Source organism: Mastacembelus armatus, chromosome 24 (assembly GCF_900324485.2).
Source record: "Mastacembelus armatus chromosome 24, fMasArm1.2, whole genome shotgun sequence".
NCBI classification, from domain to species: Eukaryota; Metazoa; Chordata; class Actinopteri; order Synbranchiformes; family Mastacembelidae; genus Mastacembelus; species Mastacembelus armatus.
The window spans coordinates 8,027,440-8,047,114 of NC_046656.1; the positions used below are offsets into that span (position 1 = coordinate 8,027,440).

The 19,675-nt window shown below is 40.0% G+C and overlaps 2 protein-coding genes and 1 long non-coding RNA gene across 11 annotated transcripts in view; 1 reads left to right on the forward strand and 2 right to left on the reverse strand.

Annotated features, from left to right (window-relative positions):
* cep128 (centrosomal protein 128) overlaps positions 1–3,785 on the forward strand; it is a 44,542-nt gene extending 40,757 nt beyond the window's left edge. For 2 of the 9 annotated variants that reach the window (XM_026319136.2, XM_026319128.2), the window contains 3 exons: positions 506–619; positions 1,579–1,687; positions 3,123–3,785. In XM_026319136.2, the coding sequence (XP_026174921.1) occupies positions 506–619; positions 1,579–1,687; positions 3,123–3,199 (300 nt within the window). In that variant the 3' untranslated portion in view covers positions 3,200–3,785. Of the gene's footprint in view, positions 1–450; positions 620–1,578; positions 1,688–3,122 lie in introns of all 9 variants that reach the window. The other 7 variants (XM_026319123.2, XM_026319126.2, XM_026319127.2 and 4 more) reach the window with 7 other exon arrangements.
* On the reverse strand, positions 3,232–13,275 carry LOC113137459 (uncharacterized). The gene is made up of 6 exons (XR_003296363.1): positions 13,182–13,275; positions 11,932–12,011; positions 11,403–11,518; positions 6,637–6,711; positions 4,815–4,845; positions 3,232–3,359 (listed from the first exon to the last, which is right to left on the reverse strand). It is a non-coding gene; the product is annotated as an uncharacterized LOC113137459 (long non-coding RNA).
* Positions 13,276–16,070: 2,795 nt separating this feature from the next.
* The window catches only part of nrxn3b (neurexin 3b), a 253,183-nt gene continuing 249,578 nt past the window's right edge, over positions 16,071–19,675 (reverse strand). Inside the window, exon 24 of the mRNA XM_026319115.1 lies at positions 16,071–18,785. Within this exon, the coding sequence (XP_026174900.1) occupies positions 17,797–18,785 (989 nt within the window). The 3' untranslated portion in view covers positions 16,071–17,796. The remainder of the gene's footprint in view (positions 18,786–19,675) is intronic.

The window sequence follows — 19,675 nt, forward strand, 5'->3', positions numbered from 1 at the left end:
ATCATTTGGACTAGACTGCTTAAAGACATCCTGCCATTAATCAACTCATCTTTATTAGACTTGGTAAATTTCTCTCTAGTATCAGGCTACGTACCACAGGCCTTTAAGACTGCAGTAATCAAACCTTTACTCAAAAAGCCTAGTCTTGATCCAGGAGTCTTGGCTAATTATAGACCAATATCCAACCTGCCATTTATTTCTACAATCCTTGAGAAAGCTGTTGCTAAGCAGCTATCAGACCACTTACACAGGAATGAACTGTTCGAAGATTTTCAATCAGGATTTAGAGCACATCATAGTACAGAAACAGCAGTGTTTAAAGTCACTGTTAAAAAAACAAGGAATAAGTTTTTAATATTAGAGCTGCAGCCATGTATTATGACATTTATCCAATTAATGTTGTCCTGTTGTCTGTCAGTGCTCATGCTTTTGGTTTTTTGACTTGGTTAGAGGTCACCGTGTAGGCCGGTTGGGGATGTTGACAGCCTCCATTATGTGCCTTCAGGAGTCACAGCGGCAGAGGGAGATGGTAGAGCAGCGCTACACCAAATACAAAGAGATCGTCTGGGACCTGCAGCACCAGCTGGACGAGTCCAAATGCAGAATCCAAGAGTACAGAGTATGATACACACACACCCACTGAGTTGCAATTCTGTACTCTGTAAAATGAGCTTTATAATGCCTTACAAGAGCCTGCACTCCCAAACAACAACCCACACCTTTTCTATTTCAATCACTAATTGCACTGCTTTGTTCAAATAGCAGCCATTTGGATAAGGATAGCCTGACTTTGAGAGCCATTTATGTGTCTAGCTCGCCCACTGTGTGCGCCGCACCTAATTTGCAACTTGTATGAATAAATGAATAATTTCACATACTGATAATGCATCATGAATGGACAGAGTGGGACCAGATCAAGCAATGGCACATGTACACTCAAACAAAACCTGCATTTCACCAGTCACTGTTAATTGCTACAGTCATCTTCTGTGCTATAATGTAGTCAGGGGAGTCATCAAGACATCATTGTTGACAGCTGATAGCCATCAGCAGTGTGCAGCCTCCCCTAAACAGCAATAGAGTCACTTTTAAATGGTTTTAATCTACCAGATTACCCCATTGGTTTGCCAAATGACTCCAGTGTTCAGCGATAAGTGGCGATTGCATTAACTTAATAGCTGCTGCCCACCTGGGGTTTGTTTAAGGAAAAAGGATGGATGGAATGTCTTTACAAGACATATGTCCTGTGCATTAAGGCATAATGCTTGGCATTACAGGGCATGTGCATTTTTGATGAGCTATACACACAGGATAAAAGAAATCTGTAAAATGTGCCAGCAGTGACTCGGTGAACAGTGCAACAGAATCCAAAAAATTAATGTCATCTGATAACTCAACTTGGCCATTTCTAGCATTTACACTACCCCAAGGCTATTCCCCCCACTGGTACCACTGGCTCTTTTTCTTATGTTCAAGTGTTTCAATCACTACTGTGTAATGTGCATCACTGCCTCTCAGAGCAGCCAGTGTGGCTGTAGACATTTACTCTGATCACTTATTGTGTCCTCCTATCTTCAGGACGACAAGCTGGACGCCACTTCCAGGAGTCGAAGACTGGCTGCTCTTTCTTCCACCATCAAAGGCCCCAGCACGTTCCTCAGCAGCTCCCTGACATCTGACACACTGTGTGAGTATTTATGCACTAAAGTGCTCTGACGCTTCAGCTATAGGATGGTTCGACAGTAGTCGTGTTTTTACGCATCGCTAGATAATCTGTTTTGTAGTACATCATGGCACACCTACACCACTGCTTTAAGAAGAAGCCAGGTTATTTGTATGACATTACTGTGATCAGCAGTCAAAGCTCTGGAATTTCTGGATATTTGTTTCATCTGGATGTTTTATTATTATATATCTCAAGATATACATGAAATACGTGTAATAAATTTCACCATGGCAATCCATGGTTTTTCAGCGTGGCACATAGCTTTGAAATCAATGACAGAATTTGAATTATTCAAAATATATTTATTTGGAATGCACATGGTCTGAAAACTGAAAAACATGATTCAAACACTTGAAAATAATATTTGGATGCCTGAAAAAAATGAATTATTTTTCATGTTACACATTTGTCTTCAACTTTTGGAAACTTGCTTTGCAGACAATTGACCTGGGTGACAACTCAGGGACATTCAACCAATTATGTGACTTCTGAAAGAAAGTTGCTAAATAGCTGATTGGCTTACAATCTAAGCACGTTTCCATCGGCCACTGGATATGAGTAAATAGAAATGGGTGCCAGAAGACCAACTGATGTCATTTTAACTGTAACAGTTGTAAGACAACCAAGAATTGTTAGCAAGTACTGTCAAACATTGTTTTAACAATGTCAGTAACAAATACCATAAAAGTCACAATAACGTCCTTTGCATTGTAACAAAATAACAGGGTGGCAGCATTTAGCTTGTCCTTGATAACCATAATTCTTGGTTGCCTATAACAGTCATTACTTGCTGTTTTGTCTCTTACAGCTCAGTTATATTATATGTACCTCATTTCCATGTCTTTATAGACTCTTAACTGTAGCTGTTTCTAGCTTATTTACATCTAGTGTAACTAGTGGAAATGCATTAAGATGGATCTTTAGCTCATTGGTTTACATTCTTTTAGAAGCCATGTAATTGGCTGAATATCTGTGAGCTCCCACCCAGGTCTTTCAGTGCAGCTGCTTTTTCAGCTTCAGATCTTTCCCTTGTTAATGGCTGAATGACTGCAAAGTGAGTTTCTTGGAAGACACTGATTTGTTAAATTGAAAATAATGCCACAACTTTCCATCAGTGCTCTGGAAGTGTGTCTGTATCACTGCCAGTGGCTCACAGCCAAATCACTCATAGTATTTCCCTAAGCTGTTCAGATTTGGCGTGAGGGGTGCAAGAATTACGGTGGCCAAAACATAGCTGTGGCTGTTTATCACCAGTGTTTATATACAGTGTAATACAATTAACACACATACTAATGACTACTATATAAAGGAATATATTACTCCAACATTTTAGGCTGACAAGATATATGATTGTTTTCCTTTGGTTTGCCTTCCTCCCTTTCTGCCTATTTTACAGCAGCTCCTCACAAACACCTGACCAGTGCAGACTTGGAGGACTCTGCAGTCAACGGGGCCAAACCTCTCACAGATTAGCTCAACCTCAAACTAAACTTTATATCTCTACAACCCCAGACGCATGGTGCTTACAGCCAGTTCTACCTTGTTGGTGCTCATCCAGAACAAAGAACAACTTCAGTGTCGGAGGAGGCCTTGTACCCAGCATTAATCCTCCTGGACTACCTCAACCAGGTGCCTGAGAGCAGAAATGTACAAATGTGAGATTACATGGCAAACACTCAGAAAGAAGTAAGTTTGTACACTGTAAAGGAGAACATACTCAAAAGTGTTTATGTTATTTATATGAACCTGGATTGAATGTATTTAATGGGTTTGAAAAAGGTCTAAACCAAATAGTTTGACTGTTACATTTCTTCTTTGTTTTACATATTTACACTGTGACCAATCTGTACTTCTATTATCATGCCGGTGTGTTTGTAATAAAATGATTTAGTAGACATTAAGTCAACAAAACTGGTGCCTTTTGAACAATGAAGTCTTTTATAAACACACTTTGTTGTCATCATGAAAATGTGACAAATCTGTTACAAAGCTTTACCACCTTATTATTTAATGTATTGACTGACTTTATGGCTCTCTATCTTTTGTTTTACGCAGTAAACGGAACAATATGCACATGGATGCCTACTCGTTATTAAATGTGAAGGAAGGTTTGCACTGTGAATAAATCCCTGCACAGCTAAATGTCTGGTTTTATAAGCACACTTGATGTCCCCTTCATTTCAGAGTGAAGTGTTTGCTTTGCTGAGCCGAGAGACTCCAGCTACTCCCACTAGTATATCTTTTGCTTTTTGCTAAAATCCTTCATTGACGAGAACAAACTAAAGCCACAGAGGAACGTCCTCTTTTACTTTACTGCTCGACTTCAAAGGTGTAAACAGACGACCTGCTGTGTAAACATGACTAACACGTACATAATCTTGTTTGAGCTGTATGTTTTGAGACTTATGCAAGGTGAGCTGATATAAACCTGACCAGATATTCTCAGCACTTCTATAAACACTGAGCATGCTGGCAGGGGTGGAGCCCTGAACCTGACAAAATGGTGCAAAGGTTTTCAGACAAGTCAAAAATGTGACTGAATACATCAGGTAAATCTAAAACATGTCACACAAAAAGAAATAAAGGTCCCTGTTTTTTCTTAAACTCCAGTCAGTCTGGTTTAAAAACAAAAATCCTTTTATTTTCTCCCTAACCACCAACCAAATCCCGACTACTACAGCTAGTAACATACAGTAGCTGAACGTGTTTCAGAAAACTCCACCAGCCAGTGCACATCATGTTGATACAAAATGGGACCTACAGTAAGTGTTTGTGCTACTGAAACAGTATCTTAAACAACTAGTTGGCAGTTAAAGGGAATAATATTAAGCCTTATATTTGTTTTATCTGTTCAGTCCTATGTTTGACTTGCCTCATATTACAACCTTTTTGTCAGTGTCTGACCATATAGACAGAAGCAAATTTAACACGTAAAAATACAGATAGATGAATTAAGAGAAATTTGTTTTGCAATATTTATCTCTTTCAGATCGACTCACTTTTGTTTTATAGCGCAGTAGTATTTGGTTCTCATTTGGGTGAAAAGAATTATTGCTAAGTGGTATAATTAATGTTAAATGTTACTCACCATCATGTTTCCCTTGAGTAGTAGTCATCATCTGAAAAACAAAACAATTATCAAGCTAAATGTGTGAAAAGGCATATGGTGCATTCAGAAAGTATTCAGACCACCTTCACTTTTTTCATTCCTAAAATTCTGTTTTCATTTTTGTCATTAGGTGGGCACTGGGCACAGATTGAGAAAACTGAAAAAAGTGAAGGGTTTCTGAATACTATATGTGCACTTTCAGGCACCTTCAGAAAATCTTGCAGCTTTGTGTGTGCCAGCTGTATCCAATTCAACTTTTAAAGCTTCTGCAGGTGTCTTCTGTGCAGCAGCCTGTATTATTGAAAGAGAAGAAGGGACTCAATTGAAAGCTAGGTAGTCTTCCTTCACAAAACTAAAAGCTTACAATGTTGGCATTTCTCAACACACTTCAGTAGTGATGTACTGTTTTGTCCTCTGAAGAAACAGCATTTTAATCTCTTAAGGCATCATTTATAAGGATGAGTTCTCTGGTTAAAAGAAGCAAAGTTTGTTACATTAAGACTAGAATAACAAAGGCAGAAAAAGTGTTCGACATAGCCCAGGGAATTACACGTCCAGTCTCACAAAATGTGTGTTTCATGAAGCATCATCCAGAGGAAAACAAAGTTCAAACAAGCTCAGAACAAAAATGAGCTGCGAAGCCGTACTAAGCCTGCACTCAATCCCTGCTTCCCCTCTTAAGTTCTAAGCACATTTGGAAAGCTGAGGTCCAGAGAAAATATTGAATTACTCTCACAGCACGTGTTGCTGCAAATATCAATTGTGCTTGTCTGATGACTCCTCAAACATACTGTTGCTTTTATATTTATCTACTGACTTGTGGTCGCTGGTTCTGTTGGGGGTTTAACATTAAACACAGATGGATGGTGAGGTCCCAACCAATCCAGAAAATCTTGCAGATGCTGTGAGACTATAAGATTGAAAATTGAGGGTTGTTTTTGCTTTGTAACTCCTATTTCACCTGTCAGAGGAGAGCAGAGCAAGCTGCAGCAATATTTATTCCCCAAAAGGCCTCAAACTTGTGTTCAGACTTAAATTTGAAGATGATGAACAATCTCACAGTTTTGCTTTTCTCCGCTCTCATTCATCATATTATTGATATTTTCACATTTGTCTAAATAAATCACATTCTGCGGACTCAGTCACCTCCAAACAACACACACTCACAGACAACCCTGGCTACCTAATGCGCTTCTTTATACAGTACCACATCCCTGGGTAAGTGCCTGCTTATCTAAGCTATATTAGGTTGCAAAACACATGCAAACTCATAGATCAACCCTACTGCTCCCAGCAGACTAGTCTCCCCATTTACATTCTGCCCCATCATTAGTCCAGCTTTACTCCACTTTGTCAGATTGAGAGATGGTAATGAATAAATTCAGAGCGTTCCACTGGTTGGCGTATATTTGTGTTTTCTAGCAGAGAGAGAGAGAGAGAAAAAAAAAAAAGTCTTATTTTAAAAAAGTTTGTTGGCTTTGTAATCTGCATTTGCACATGCATGAGAAACTTAACACACATCTGTCTGAGCATTTCAGAATGAATTGCAGCATGACAGTCAAAGTTATTTAAAATGAGCCAGTGGTATTCAGATCTATTTAGAAAAGGTCTCCAAGAGTCATTCTTTCTCTGCCTATATCCTGTAAGGCTGAGAAGTCAGGTCATTAACAGGGTGACGCATGTTCAGGGCTGACAATTAACATGCAAACATGGGCCTAAACATATTCATACACACAAACATACAACTACTGTTGCAGGGATAACATAAAGCCAGTGCAGAAAATGTGAACATGTATCCTACCTTCTGCCCAGCTGTGTCCTCAGTTCAACTTTCAGTTTCACCACTGCTGTTCCTCAGCCAGTGAGTCAGACACTTCTACCAAACATGAAGACAAACATAAACATATCATAAATATATACCACATTAAAGAATGCAGATGGAAATAAGTGTCTATACATCCTTGAGGTGAAGGGAATGTTATTGTTTTAAATCTGAACCCTAAAATTCAGCAGAGGCCCAGAGGTGGGATTATTAGTGTTATACCTTATTTGTTTCTCTCTAGGTTTTCTATGCAATATTACTGATAATTTAGCTTCAGATGATGTTTTTACACACTTCCCCATGGAATTCAGATGCTTAGGTCACTTATATAACAGCCCCTCAGCTATTCAGGGTTTAGCCTGTGTCTTGCTCAAGTGCTCCATGGCAGAATGTGCCATTGAAAGCTCCATCACAATGAAGAAACTTTGGACTTTACAGTATGTTGTAAAAACAACTCAGCAAGCACAGCCTGTTACACAACAACCACATAGTCAAGCAAACGTATACATAAACAAATGCGGTGACTTCTAACGTTAAGGCTCATTGAATATTACCCCTCTAAAACAGCCATTAGTAAACACAGCAACCCCTTAGTGTTGCTTCTGCTTCTCACAGCCAATCAAACAGCGATGAGGTGTTTGCCACTGCTGTTATAGTGCTGCTGTAAGCCTCTGCAGCCGTCACCGAGGCCGATTCCAATTAGAACAAACCTATTTGGCTTGCATTACAAACCCATTCAATCAGGCAGCCATGCTTTGCTTTTTCGTTTAAGCCCGGGGGCTGAGAGTGTATCCAGCCGCTTGTCGTTCAATAAGTGAATGGGTTATTGCAGCTGAGTCTTCGTATCAACCTCATTTCCTCCTGGGCTTAGAAAAAATGTTTTTTGTGCAATTGTTGTGCAACAATTTGTATTTATATCCCATTGTAAAATAAGATGAAGTGCCGTACACTGTGTTTACTCATCAAATATGCAACAGTCACGGGTGAGCAGGGTGATTTCCATGTTTGATGGCAGACAGGTGTGGAGGAGAAGCATGCCGCCTGCCAATCGTGCAGACAGAATGACCTCTCCTGGCTCATCACATCCTTTATACCACGCTCGAGTGTCATCACTTGTGAGGTCCTGTGCTAAATCTCATGCCTCACCGCAGCCAGATGGCAACTGTTACGACCCAGTTGTGAATTGACTTGAGTGACGTGACAGTAACATTCACAGATTCAATGTCATTAATTTCTATCTTATCGCTCACTTCATCATATGAATATGGTATTAGCCTCTGTGGGGGTGGGGGTACACACACTCTCAGAACTACGCAGTTTGGTCTAAATTCCTCTCTGTAATCTTCCACTGTACCTTCCTTTAGCTTATTATACTTTTATTTCATACTGCACTGATTTTGAAGCAGGGTTTGGATGAAATCTAAAAAACAAATGAAATGAAACCTGCTCTGTGCAGCTGCTGCGTTATCTGAGACCAACTGGAACAAGTAGGAATAAAATTTGGCCAGCTTAAACAAATCTGAGCAGCTGTGGAAAAACTATGGCAAAAATTGGGGTTCAAACTTACAGCTAGTAGAACTTTATGCACCTTGACATTAAAACAGATTGCAGTGCAAAATAAAAAAACAGTGGAATATGTTGTAGTCAACACGTACGAGCACACAGATTAGAAAATGCTCATGATTTCAATGTCTGACTTATACTTTCAAAACATCAGAGCTTTTATTACTATACATTAGGCCCATAATGCTGTAAAAGTCAGCTAGGTTAACATTGAATATTTCCCATTTTAACTGAATACTACTAAGTGAGAAATACATGTGTCAGTGTTTGCAGACGTGATGCTGTTTCACTGGACAAGGCTGAGCTAAGAGGAATCCAAATCAATGGATGTTTCAGACGTTTTATATAACCCAAAACAGACTTATTTGCTATGACTGGCTGGCCAGTCAGTTATTATCACTTTATGTATCCAAAACATTTAAAATCCATTGTGTAACGTTACAGATTCATATAGATTCAACACAGCAGCATACAGAACCCCCTGTTAACCAACCTCAAGAAGTACCTGCCACCGTCACTTATGATCAGATCATATTTACTGCTGGTTTCGCTGCAGTCACCTTCACAGCAGTTGAAACGATTAGAAGTTCATTCGCCTTTCTTCTATCCCAGTCCTCATCCTGCCTCGCTTTCCATCTGGTCTGAACAGACAGGGCTGGGGCCAGCCCGTGGGCTGCACAGGGGCCCCAGGGAGTGGAGCTGCCGCTGAGATACTCATTGCTTCATTGGGATTCTCGCTAGATCCAATCACACTGTCAAGCTTGGGAGAGGGGGCCTGTCTCCCTAGGTACTGATACAGTACACACACAGACACACGCAGACACACACACACAGTTTAGAACATCACTCACTGACATACAGATGGAGACGTACTCCCATACTTGTGCATCCTCCACCTGCATCATATTATCTCTGTCTCCATCCTCACAAGACCATTGATGCTCTCGACAGCACAGCAACAGAGAAGCAATGTGCTGGCATGGAGGTCGGACTTCCTGCTCTCTTTACTATTATGTTTTGCTGCCTTCTCCCATATGGGGGAAACTAACCTTCTTAATTTCATCTAACCTTGCTTCACTTCAGTGCTAAGACATTCATTGTTCTGGTAAACACAGTGAATGAAATTAAAACCCTGGGACGTAAAACTGTGACATGCAGCACTAAGGTAAAATGTTCATGATAGTGTGGCAGAGTTTCCATAAAATGCTGAACTATGGCTAAGTTACGATTTTCTTGACATACTATGACATATTTTTCATGACATACCATATGAAGAAACTTTTTTTCTAATATACTACGCCATTTTGTTCATTACATACTGTGCTATGTTGGACCTGTCATAACACGCTGTACAGTACAATTTTAATGACACAAATTTAATAACCTCTATCATAGCACAAATTTGATCACATAGTATCTAAACAAATGCTATGGCATAATTTCCATCACATAAACATTATGGTGGCAGCATAGCAGACAACATTCAAGATATATATTATATTATTATATATTATAGCAATCAATCTTCATCCTATACTATACCAATAAATAATTTTCCTTCCATAGTATACTACTGCATCATTTGTCATCATGACAAAGTATATATCTATATATATATATATCTCACTTTTCATCAAATATACGCCTGAACAATTTTCATCAATTATGCTATGGCACAGTTTTCAAAATTTTCAAATTTCATGACATACAGCTAAGTGAAAAAGTTTGCCTTACATTCATCTGGTACAAATGTTCCTCCACTATCTGAAGTAACAAAAATAGTCAAGGAGTGCATATAGAAGGAAATTACTGCAAAATAATACAAATTATCAGTGCAATACTTTGCATTACCCCTTCATAAACCCTCTCAGTAATTAGTATATCAGGTGTCTGATCTTTAAAAAAAGACTGTCACTCCATGCTTGGTGAGTGGCAGTGGGTGTTAAATTGGGCTTAAAGTTTAAATGTGCAAGAGGCTAGGTCTCACGCAGTTCGCTGAGAGCAACAAATACATGGGATACATGGGAACAAGAGGAAAACAGTTTTCAGAAGGCCTCAAGATGAAGCTGGCAAACCTTAATAAAGCTGGAGAGGAGTATAAAAATATTTCAAAGTGTTTAGGGATAGCAGTACCAACTGTGAAGACCAATCCAGAAATGGAAGAAACAAGGACAAGAATTGGAGGACCAAAAATAACTGAAAGAGGCACTAGGAAATCTGCTGGAGAGCTACATAAAGATCCAAAACAAACAGCAAGGGGCCCAACAAAGTCATTAGCAACTAGAATAAAAATCCACATCTCCACAGTCAAGCACAGTCTGCATGTCTGGACTGCTTGGGAGAAAAGCACACAGGACACCGTTGCTTACCTCTTGACACAGACAGCGTGTTTTGAGCCTGCTGAGGAGAATGTGAACAAACCAAATGAGCTTTGGAAGAAGATTCTGTGATCTGACGAGACCAAAGTTGAATTATTTGATCACATTATTTGTGTAGTGAGGGAAGAAGACTTCCACAGTCAAACATGGTGAAGGCTCACTAATGATTTGGGAGTGTATGTCTGCAACAGGCAATGGAGCTCTGCGTAAAGTGGAGATGCAGCCCATTATCAGATTTTGAAGCAAAGGCTCCTACCTCAGTCAAAAAGCTAAACATGAAGAGGCAGTGATTCCTCCAACAAATCAATGATCCAAAGCACAAAGCAAAGTCAACTCAGGAATGGTTTAAGAGGTATAAGGTGAATGTTTTACCATGGCCGTACCAGTCTGCACTTAAATCTGACAGATTTGAAAAAGGATGTACACTGTAGACAACCAAGAGATCTGGCAGACTTGGAACAAGTATGCAATAAAGAATGGACTAAAGCTTCACCTGAAAGGGTAGAAGTGCTGCTCCGGAGATACCCAAAGAGGATGGAGAAGGTAATAAAGACAAAGGGAGAACATACAAAGTATCCAATAATATACTGTGATGTCAGTGTCATGCCAAACTATACTATGGCCTATTCTTCATGACATATAAAACGCCACATTTTTCATCAGCTACTACACCATGGTCCAATTTTCATTATTAGAAATATTGTGCCTTCAAGTGTTTTGAAAATTGTGACTTAGTATGGTATGTTATTAAAAATACTAACATGAAAATTAGACTAGATACTGAAATTTATGGAGTTTTTCTACCTTTGCTGTGAGATGCATTACGTAGCCTACTGATGCCGATAGCTGCAGTCCCTAGATGGCACTGTGTCCACTAGGCGAGGGGGCAGGCGTCCTCTTTATCATGCGGTTGTGGCAGCCTGTAAAAGCTTTTATCAGTGAAACTGAAGATTTAAAGCCCAGATTAGCACACTCATATCTTGGCAGTTAATTAGTGCTGAGGAGCTAACTGAAAGCTTGGGAGCAGATGAATAAAAGGAGATATGCTCCTCACAAGGAGACACAAAAATGAATTAAGTCCACGTACATACACCTGGACACTGGCAATGCATCACTGTGTGCACTCAGATAAATGAATATCAGTGTTTAACCAACATGTGTTTGTATCCACTAAACCAGTAATTTCTGTGAACGTGGCTTAGGGTTGTTTAACACACACACACAGACAGAAAGACATCCACACTTCTTTTTGAGGTTTGCCTGCGTGTGTGTGTTGTGTGCGTGTGTGTGTCCTTTGTAATGCTGGATTTAAGGTCAGGAGCTCATATTTTACCTTTCAGGACTGATCACCATCAACTTCACATCTGCTTTGTTTGGGTCCGTGGAGGATATAGGAGCTCTCCTGACGCTGTACTGGGAGAGAAAAAAAAGAAGAAGAAGATGCATGTCAACAATCTACAATACAGAGGAGCCATAAAATACTATAGCTGCAAATGTTCCCAGTGCTCAAGGTGTTTTACAGCGTTCGACGGGAGAATACGAAGCAACTACGGATTTCATCTGTTACAGTGACAGGGCTGATGTACTTCTCTTATAAAGCTGCTGTTTATTTCAAAGGAAAACATGCTATAAAGCATTTAAGTGGAATTAACCAGTTCATTAGTTGAAGTAAATTTCATGAGAGGTCAACTGTCAGCCTTTAAATGCATGAGCCGCTCCTTTGTTGGTGTTCCAGAGGCCCTGTACAGAGAGAAGGCAGAGCTAATGCAGTCAAACACACGCAGAAATCCATTTGGCAAAGCCATTAGCAAATGTAAATTGTTTTTCTGTCAATTAAGATATGAATTATCCAGCCGACATCAGCGGGACTGATGTAATCTACTTCTACTAATTCGACTAAAAGGAAAAGTAGTTGCTACACATAAAATGTAATCAATAAACTTTGTCAGCCAACAACTGTGTAAGCAAATGGGTTGTGAATATCAAATGGATATGCCTCCTCTGCTGGCACCCTGCTGGTGTAAATCTGAGAGTGACTAATGGTTGTTAAAACAGCACTACCTCACTGTTTCAGGGTTTGTGCCAGTAGGAGCTAAATGTAGGCTCTGCCCCCTTTCACTGTGCTGCACAGGTTTTATCTGAGGACCTGAATTAATTATGACCATAATACTGACTGCAAATACACATTTATTTAGTATTTGGGGAAATAATTTGCTAAACTAGGGAGATATTTATTTTCAGTGGTGTTAATTTATACTACAGTCATTTTTTCGCTCTTCTGCTGTTGCTGTCTCAGAGAATTAGCCTTTAATTTTAATCAGTGATAAAGAAAAGCGTTTAAATATCCTAAATATCTTCAAACACCTTCAGTATTACCTCAGCATTCTGCCCTACAGAGGTAAAAGGGAACAAATACATCAAATTGTGTACAACTTCTTTACTGAAGCACATGGAGTAACACGCACATCATTACCAGTCCTCATGGCGCCACAGAAATGACTCAACTAAACTAAAACCAAACACCAAGTTAACACAAACAGTTTCGCTGCCACGGCCAAAGGTGCAGTGTTGTGTCAGACTCACCTGTGACAGGCAGCAGCTCAAACAGCATTTACGTCCAATAAACAAACATTTTGATGAACCACCTGCGCCCCAGGTTCAGCGGGCCGGAAATCACGTGACCACCGGAAACGACGCCTTGTTACGTCACAGTCGAGGTGTTTAGCTGGTTTTGAATTAGAAACATTATTGTGGAAACACAACGAACTTTGTCTCATATTGCATAGGTCACTTACCAGCACATCGTCTTAGACCAATCTGTAATTGAGTATCCCTAAACGCAGCACATGTGCGCGTTTTGTGTCCACCCAACATATTTCTGCTGTGGATGCGTTCAAGGACCACAGTGAGTGTAGGTCACTAATGTTTTGAAAGCTTTCAAACTAGGGCTGCAGCTATCGATTATTTTTGGAGTCGAGTATTCTACTGAATATTTCATTGATTACTCGAGTAATCGGATAAAACAGACTTTTGCATTTAAAAAAATAATAGTGTTGTGTAATACATGGCAGAAACGACAGGTTAGCTTGAAATGACGTCACCTTGTGAGTCGGTCTGGTTCACAAACACACCGGATGCTTTCTGTTCAGATGTTGAAGCATTGAAGCAGTGCTGTTGTGGTTCATCAGTTTCACTTTACAATACACACATTGCATCGTGTTGTCATCTTTTGTTGTTTGTAATGATCCCAAACTCTGGACATTTTCTGCCTTTTACGGACGGTTTCGCTCTCTGCCATAGCGCAAACATTTGATACTAAAATGTGTTGTGCAACAGTGATTATGGTCCGTGTGGAACAATGATCCCTAGGTCGTTCAGGTCCGATAACACAAGTGACAGAAATTAAACAAATTCTCGAGGCAAAGAATTTTTTGTAATCGAGTTCATCGATTTCCTCGAGGATTCGTTGCAGCCCTATTTCAGACTCGAAAAACAATTATTTTAAAATACCAGTCTGATGGGAGGACTAGAGAAAATAAACAAGACTTTAGCATTTGCCATTTTTTTCTGCATATTCATGTTGACCATAATACAATTATTTATAATGAATGTTGAAAGGGGCACTTTTATTTAACTTGTGAAATGAGCAGGGGCTCAGACACTGGAGTCACCCCCCTCTGCCTGTTCCACTTTGTAGTTATAAAGTCAAAGTGCTGTCTATCACAATTCAGTCTTTATTGTACAAAATAGCACCAATAAAGCCATTAAGACCACTTATATTGTGACTATTTCTTCATGGTCTCAGTTGTACTCCACACAAAGAAATTTAGTATGAAGGATTGTGTCTATTTTTGACTGTGTCCGATGCTTTGAAACAACACAATTCCTCCATGCAGAAAGCCTCATTTCACTCTTCGCTAGTTAATGCACATTTGCATTTGCAGTCCCTAAATCTAGTAATTTTACAGCTAGCAAGACTAATCTCAGTAGCTCATTCTACCTTCTGCTCCACAGATATGCCCCTAATGTTCATTAAGGCAACGCAACAACACGGCTGCCATGTTGGCTCATATTAGAGCAATTTAACAATCTAAATAATTCAAGGTTACTTTGCACAACCTATGTTTTAGCATCTTATTCTGACCTGTATTGACAACCTATAGGACTTAAATCCGGTGTATAATAGTAGTGCAATATCTCTTTTAGGTAATAGCACCGTCTGCTGTTCGGTGCTTAGTTATAACCTAACGTGGGGTGTATTTGCAGAGAACTATTCTATGGCAGCAATGAGCAAATGAGTGAGCTGAAACTACAGAGCTGTGTGATAATTCTCTGTAGGTTCATCATACTGTAGTGTAATATAAAAATATTGACTAATGCTGCTTTAAATCCTTTGCTGCTGTAGTTCCTGCTCGCTGTCTTTTCATGTTATAGCTGCAATAAGATAAAGTGTGCATTAAAAGTTACAACTTGTTAATATGGATTTTGATTTCTTACCCACTAGGTTTTTTTATTGTTGACTTCTGCAGAACAAATTTCCCACACATTTTGGTGAAGAAAAAAAAAAAAAAAAGACTTTAAATGAGAATCAGCATGTAAAAAGTCTCTCAGTGAAACGAATCCCTGCTGGCCTCCATGTTCCTATTGCCTGTGGCAGGATGAATGGGTTAATATGTAGTCATTGTGCAAGCTGGTTATACTCACACACCACTCTGATATCCTACATCAACGGGCTATTGCAAGTTAATGACCAGCTCTGTGAAGGCCCATTTGCACGAAATATGGACAGTGTAAAAAGGAGCTGGGAAAGCAGGTGCTGCTGCCATTGAGTAGCTCATAACACGACCATATGGTGGTGGAGAATCTCATTTGGCTGTGCACTCTCACAAAGGCCTGACTCTAAAGAAACCCGAAGCAATTCCTCCGCTGTTGTAAAGACTCAGAGTAACTGTTTTCTCCCCTTGTTTCATTTTTCTCCTGTTGCACCAATGAAGAGTGTATGAATTTGCATAATCATCTATAGGTAAATGATACTGTTGAGCTACTCTGCTCTGGACTTCATTTGAATAGAAATAATACCACTTTTTGGTGTAAAAGGAAATCAGTGAAGTGATAACAAATGGATGAGAAATTGCGGTTTCGGTGAATAGTCTTCACTGAAGAAGGTATCTGTCGCCATTTCCCCGCAGTGTGTCGTGTCTTCTCCTGCTTTCAATCCAAAACATGGATGAGTGAGTGACAGCCACCGGCAGCAACATCCAAAAAGTTTGGGAACATTGTGGGAACTTTTTTTTTTATTTCTGGGAATTGTTTGGAGTCAAAGAGCATAAGACAATAATAATTGGTTGAAAAAGCCAAATACCAACACAAAAAATCAAAATGAACATACACTGAATGAATTTGCATGAAAATGAATAAAAACGAGTAAGTTCTGCAATAAGTAATGACATAAAAAACAATGTATTGCTGGAAGATAATGTCATAAAAATGAGACGTGAAATTAATCTACACAATAACAAAAAAAAAAATCAAATGCAAAAAGACGAGTTGAGAAGACAAGAACACTGACATCACAGATTACCAAAAAATGGAGAAAAACAAACAAACAAACAAAAAACACACCCGTAAAGAAGTAAGGTGCTAGCAATAGATCTCCAAATCCATCATAATCTGTCTTTATTCTCTTGTTCTGTTTTTTTTAAATTTCCAATAAAAAAATAAATAACATAATTAAAGTAATTTCAGAATAAGGAGAAGACACTAATACAAGATCTGAGGGAGGTGTTTTCTATTTGACTGACAGCTTCCGATGGTCAAATATCCATGCGACTGAAGAGAAACACCATCCAGAGAAACTAGACGTCTAATCTAATAACATTTGCTTCCTGCCTAACAAATGATCTTGTGCACATCATTTTCTTTTATCTCCAGGCGTTTCTGGTAAAAGAATAAAAATTGTTTTTTCCATGTTGCTACAGCAGAAAAAAATCTAATGGTCTGTCTATACAAGAAGAGGATTTTAAAAAACTGAACATAACCTTGAGTTTTCTGTACAATATTGACCTGGAAAGCACAACGGCTATAATGTAATAAAATATGTAAACATATTTGCTGTTTTTGACACAGTTGTCTGAGACAACAGATAGAATCACACTTGTTCACACTGGAGTAAGACTTTAGCATGTTGATTTTTCTTTTTTAAGATTATTACAATTAAATCTCCACCAGATGCAAATTATGATGATGCATTTTGTTACAGAATCTTAAGGAAATACAAAAAAAAAAAAAAAAAACAGAAAAAGAGAAAAAAGAAAGAAAAGAAAAATGCTATCAGAGATTTAAGATTCAGATAAATAATGTATTGTGCAATTTGCCTGGTAGATCTACTTCTGCACGCTTGAACGTCATGTAGAATTTGGATGCCATGTGTAGCAGTCCAATCCTTTAATGAGACGTGAGGGAAGGAGAGAAAAATACTGAGATACATTACAATATCATCTGTTGAGTGGTCACTGAGCACTGCCTGGTCAACCCTGACTGGACATCACCCTTTAAAACAAAGACCTAAATTTAATAAATAAATACCTTACTAAATTAATACGAAAAAATAACAAAAAAAACCCCCAGAAAAAAACAGCTTTAAGTACACATATACTTTACCTCATACCGCATCCATGAAAGCTACATTTAATGAAGCCATTTGTAATGCGAAATCATGTTTTGACTTCCAACTTTCCCCAACAATCATAGTTTCTTGAGGTCCCTCACGTACACAGATGCCAGCACCACGTCACATACACCTCACATGCATGCTCAGAATGGCCGAAATGACAGTGATCGTATTTTACAGGGTTACAATGGACAAGGTCATTTGAGCTCCAAGGATCACAAACCTCTTGACAGTCATTTGGGGTCGTGTGGATATTAGAGTGATGTTATTCACACTGCCTAATGTCTCCAGCAGGGACTCTTGAAAAAGGTCCACAATGAGTCCCATAGAAGTTGTACTGCATTGTCTCTCCAAAATGCTTACAATAGTAAGTGTTCTTTTGTAAATGTATCAGTGACTCAGTTAGTCTTGAGTTCTCAGGAGATTTTATCCTTTTTTAAGTCACAGTTGCCAATATGGTACTGTCAAATGTTTATAACTTTGTTCCAAACAGTTTCTTTTTTAATGACTTGGGAAATGACTTGATTTCTATACATAATATTCCTTATCCTTGTCTTTCGGTCTCTTGCTACTGGCGCTGCCTTTGGCGCTGCCACTGGGTGCTTTATCTTTCACTACAGCGCCATTGGTTTGTGCCGAGTTGCTGATGTAGTTGCGTGTCTCATCCACCTGGTAGGAACCCTCGTCCCTGTTCCTGTACTTGTACATAGCGTAGAGGAGGATGAGGATGCAGAGGGCGGCGGCTGAGACAATGCCCACCACCATGCCCGTGGTACTGCTGGATTCCCGAATCACCTCTGAGGCCCCCGGGGGCACCCGCCGTACCACACCAGGCACTGTGGGCAGGGCTGCAGGCACCGTGCGCAGCATGGGCGATGTGATGAAGGGGCCCCGTGGCTTGGTGCCGTCCAGATCGAAGGACGTGGGTAGGGGCAGCAGGACTATGTCCGGCTGTGGGGGTTTTATCTCACGGTTGTTCATTTTCCCGGCGGGCAGCTTGGGTGGCGTGTCTGAGGGGACTGCCGCCGGCGGCGTGCCCCGGATGTCGGGCAGAGGCGAGGTGGGTGTAGTCCTACCTGCCTCAGAGGCTTTGCTAGGCCTCAAGTCCTTGGCCTCCCACTTGGGCGCGAGGGCTTTGTAGCCGCCTTCATAGGCCGATGTGGTCAAGATCTTATCTGTTACCAGGGAGAAGGTGGTGTAAAAATCTTCATCGTCAGTCGGGGGCAGGCTAGAGTCGAAAGCTTCGCCAGAGCCAAACCCCGAAATCACCATGCCATCATCATCATCATCATCATCACCATCATCACCACCATCACCATCATCACAATCATCGCTGCCTCGGTCCGACAAGCAAGGTACCCCCGCCTCAGTGGCCATGGCCAAGGATTCTTTGGTGGTCTCAATAATGGTGAGGACAGGGCGGAGGGTTGGGGGGAGGGGGATGAAGGAAGAACGGGTGGAAACAGAAGGGATGTCTATGGGGTCCTCCACTAGCACGGGGATGACTAGCTCCCCTCCTGGAAAGTGAAAGAGAGAAACAAACACCAGTCAGAGGGAAGAAGGCCTTCAATCAGCAAAGCAGAAAGCAGTCAAACACCAAAAGAACCAGTAACCAAAGAACGCAAAAAGCAAAGCTCAACAGAGGGAGGAAAGGAACTGAAGAAAACGAAAGAAAGAAAACAGAAAATACTGTACCAGTGCAAAAACAATGAAACTAAGAACCAAACAAGACCCAAACTGAAAGAAAACAACAGCCATAAATAAAGTATACATTGCATCAAAAGGCTTTGAGGGATGCACAAGGGTGAGCCACATAGTAGTAGTAGTAGTAGTAGTAGTAGTACTCATACTAACTCCTACATATCCCACACGTTCTCAGATAGCAGTGTGCTCTGTCAGAGCCACATTTACACTGTACTATAAACTAGTCATGGTTGTCATATGTCCTCTTTTTTATCATGACTGTATGTATCAAGTGTTAATCACTGTATGTGTATGTGCCACACTGTTTGTGGGCCTGTATCTTTCTAGTGCTGCACATGTATTTCTCCAAATAAATGACTAGTTTAGGCTTTTAAGAGGCTTGTTTCATTTATCTTCAAGTATAAATGCTTTTAGGTCTGTTCAAAGACTGTGAGCACCAAAAAATGTGCTCTGTGGATAAAAGAAACACAGGGTATTAACATTTGTTTGCTATTCAAGAGCCACTGGGCCCGAAAGCAAGTTAACTAAGTCTGAAATGAGAAACTGTTTGTGAGATGTTTCATATAGCTGCTTTTTAACCTCCCTGACCTACACGGGTGAACAAACACTAACAACTGCATCATAAAGCCAAAAAAAGACAAGGTGGAAGGAAGAGCTCCAACCTCCATGAACATTATTTTGAGCCTCTTAAAAACCTGATTAG